The sequence below is a fragment of the Egretta garzetta genome, unplaced genomic scaffold, assembly GCF_000687185.1.
Source record: "Egretta garzetta isolate BGI_Z169 unplaced genomic scaffold, ASM68718v1 scaffold143, whole genome shotgun sequence".
Lineage (NCBI taxonomy): Eukaryota > Metazoa > Chordata > Aves > Pelecaniformes > Ardeidae > Egretta > Egretta garzetta.
In genome coordinates this window covers 1,676,777-1,680,384 of record NW_009259310.1, presented here as the reverse complement: position 1 = coordinate 1,680,384, position 3,608 = coordinate 1,676,777, and the positions used below count along the sequence as shown (strand labels likewise).

General features: G+C 53.7%; 1 protein-coding gene across 2 annotated transcripts in view; it reads left to right on the top strand.

Annotated features, from left to right (window-relative positions):
• The window catches only part of RGS3 (regulator of G protein signaling 3), a 65,851-nt gene that overhangs the window by 25,389 nt on the left and 36,854 nt on the right, over positions 1–3,608 (top strand). For both annotated transcript variants that reach the window (XM_009636332.2, XM_009636333.2), the window contains one exon: positions 913–953. In XM_009636332.2, the coding sequence (XP_009634627.1) occupies positions 913–953 (41 nt within the window). The remainder of the gene's footprint in view (positions 1–912; positions 954–3,608) is intronic.

The window sequence follows — 3,608 nt, the reverse complement described above, 5'->3', positions numbered from 1 at the left end:
GAATGCCTTTTTATTGGGGACAGGGAACCCTAAGCCTGCAGGAACCAGCCTGGTGGAGCAGCTGGAGCATAGCACATCCCCTGGAAGAGCTGGCAGCAAGACGGGGAGCTGAGCCAGGCTCCTCCCTGACTTAGCAAGACATGGATCGCAATGTTGGTCATTGCATTGCCTCCAGCACCATCTCCTTTCCCAAAGCTGTGGAAGTGCAAGTCCCTTGTCCAGGTTTCCTGAGTGGAGCCACGCTGGCAGGAGCTTGGGGAGTTTGCCCTCAGCCCGATGGAGCAGGATAAGCTCTCCCCCCTGCTCCATGTCAGCTGCTTCCCATCGCCCCAGGATTCGGCTCCATCTCCTTGGAGAGGCACTGACCTCAACTACTGATGGAGCCTGGGACAGACAGCAATAGATAGAGCTACCACCAGCCTTCCCGAGGCTTGGGGCAAGAAGCTGGGACGAGCAAGGATGTAGGAACAGGAGCTGCTCTGTTTGGTCCACAAAGTGTCCACAGGGGTAAGGTGGGAGAGACCTGACCCCGATGCCCAGGACGGCTGCATGGGTGCAGCGGGGCCTCTGCAGCCCCCGGGAAGGAATTGGGCTGGACATGCCATGGCAGGTCGTGCAGAGGAGCCTGTGAGCGGCCTCTGGGGGAAATAAACCTTTTTCCAAAGGACAAACCCAGAGGAGAATCCGTGATAAGGCAGTGAGCCCATGCAAGGTCCCACGCCACGCAGCCGGCCCAGCGCACAGCCCCTGCAGATGCAGCGTACATCACTCCCAGATCACAGCCTGGTACTGTAGGATGACAACAATAAATATTCATTAAACGCTGTCTCGTAGCCAATTCCTCTGTCAGTGGCTCCGCTTGCAGAAATGCAGTTGTAGCTTAATATTGATCCCGTTTTTTCTTCTTTGTAGGTTCAGAAGATCGGAAATTCTGCCTCCTTTACCTTGCAGAGGTGAGTGTTGCCATCTTCTGAATTAACTTTGTAATGGGAGCTGAACACGTACTAACAACTCTGATCCTTTCTGCTGGGGCAAGGAGCACTGAATGGGCTGATTTTAACTTCCTTTTTAATTAATTTGCCAGAGATCTGGAAAGGAAATGTAATGGCTGTAGCCAGAATATATTAGTCAGAAGCTGCTAAAAGGAATCTGTGAACGGGGAGGCTGGGCAGCACCCAGGCAGGTTTGCTTCTCCCTTCCCCCTGTGCGCATTAGGTGGATCTCCCTCGCCGCATCTCCCTTTTGATTTATCTTGGGGTTCTTTTGCCTGGGAGCACATTTTCTTGCCACCCATTTTGTGTTTATCTTTGCTTTCCTTGCCTTCAAGCACCCAGGCTTGAAGCCCTCAAATAAAATAAGGAAGCTTCATCTAAAAGATGTATAATTGCAGCTCGAAAACCACTTGTGGCTGGTGCATGGCTAAATGCTCTGAGCAGATTTGCAATCACTCAGACATTGGCACGGTTACATTTGTGTCGTGAAGCAGCCAAGGAGACTGCAAAATTGGTTCGCAGTGGCTGGACCTTCCTAATCATTGAATGCTGCGGCTTTTTTTTTTCCTTTTCCAGTGACTTTACAGTGTTCCTGGTTTCAAGGCCTTGTATTTTCAGGGGTGGAAATTTGGATCTGAGAAAGATCCCCAGGGCGCAGAGGAGAAAGGCAAACCTTGCTCAGCAGCACCGCAAAATAATAAGCTATTGTGAAAGTTGGGTGAAAATGCTCGGAATGAAAGTTGTTCACCTTGAGTGGTTGGGATTCGGGCCAAAGCACGACTTGCTGCGTAACCATCAGATGACGAGTTCTCTCTCATGTTTCTCTCTTCTTCCTTTCCTGTCTCCTCTGTTTCTTCCCGGGGTGGTCGGGCAGGAGCTGCCTCTTTGGAGGTTTGCTCAGTGCGTGTCCCAGGGTAACGCCAGCCTTGCGTGATGTCTCCCTGCCCAGCTAATCCTGTGCCGTGACTCAGAAAGGCTGCCATGGGCATTCGTCAGCGACATCCCGACAGTGGGATGAGGCACTCTGGTGCTTTCTTATGCATTTGAAAAAATGCATTCGGAACCTGACATTTTAATTTAGAAGTTTTGGGTTGCTAAGTAGGAGTGACCAAAAGAGAGCTGGCTGCGTTTCATGAGATCCCGGGAGGGGAAGGCTCGTCCTGTGAAGATGTAACGAAGCGCTTAGCTTTCTTCGGAGGGGCTTAGATGGCTCTCACAGCTCTGGTGACTGAGATCTATGGCATCAGTTGAAGTTGGAGTGCAGTAGGTATATAGAAAATGTGAAACGTTTGCTTTCCTACATGCATGCTCCCCACAGAGGACAGTAGGTCTGGACTGGCCACGCTTACGGCATTCTGCAAACCCCTTCTTGTTCCTCCTGTCCACCCAGGGTATTTTGGAGCAGGTTGTGAGTGGAGTGGGAGCTTCCCGGGACGCGGTGACTGGCAGGTCTCCCGCACACCCGCAGCCCAGGTGCGCCTGCTCGCACCCCGTGCTGTGCCAGCCCATGGCTTTCAGGTGGCATCGGGGCAGCCCCTGGCTCAAAGGTGTCACCCTGCCAAGCAGGACATCCCCCGTGCCACCCCTTCCCTCCCAGGCCCCGTGGGGTTGCTTGCGGGCTGGTGGTCTGCACTGAGCCAGGGAGGTCAGGCTGATGTGAGATCCTGCCTGCAGGGAGGTATGGAGGGGATCCTTCAGCCGCATGGTTCGGCTGGGTTTTTCCTGCAAGGAAGGGAGAAGGCGGCTTTTTTGTGTGTACCGTGAGTGCGTAGCATAGATAAAACTTCAATGTTAAGGGGACAGTGCGCTTCCAGACGTTAAGTCTTGCCAGACTCTCCAGCAATGGGCAGCTTTAGTTCAAGAGGGGAAGCTGAAGCGCAGAGAAGGGGATGTGCCAGTGAGTCAGCAGTGAGCCAGGGCAGAACGGTGCCTTCCCGACTTCCCCACGGCTGCTCTTCTGGGAAACGGTGACCTGCAAGTCACAACCCCGAGAGCCACGTGGAGTGGGTGAGCAGGCTGCAAAGGCACGGGCTGGTGGTTAAAGCATGAGAGCAGAAACCTCTTGCTTTTGCAGCGTGGGGGTTGTGTGGCTCAGTGAACCGTCCTTGGTGGAGGTAGACCTCAGGTGAACAGAGACAGCTCTTCTTAGATGATGGGACACTGTTGTGGGAGCCGGCCTGGGAGCGTTTAAGCATCTTCATGCTGCAAGGAAGCTAAGAAGAGAGTCACCTTCAGGTCATCCCTCTTTTCTTCTGTGCATTCACTTTTTGGGAGCAAAGCTTCAGTTACAGGGTTGTGGGGGTGTCACTGGGAGGTTTTAAGTCTTGGCAGCCTGGTGGGAGGGAGAGGACGGTCCCCCTCCAAGGCTGCATGCAGGGGCATTTTGAGGGGCTTGGATGCCTCGCTGGGCTGGTGGGAGCATCACTTTGTGGTGTTAAGGTTATTTTTGCAGTGGAGTGGATTCAAGGCATGGCCTGCTGTCAATGAAAGCTGGGATTCAGGCCCAGTGAAGTGGCACTCTCGGGTGGCAGCGGCACGTGGGGCTGTGGCGGGGGGGCTCTGGGCCAGCCCAGCATGGCTCTTCCCATTGCCTGATGGGCATTGCACATTGGAAGA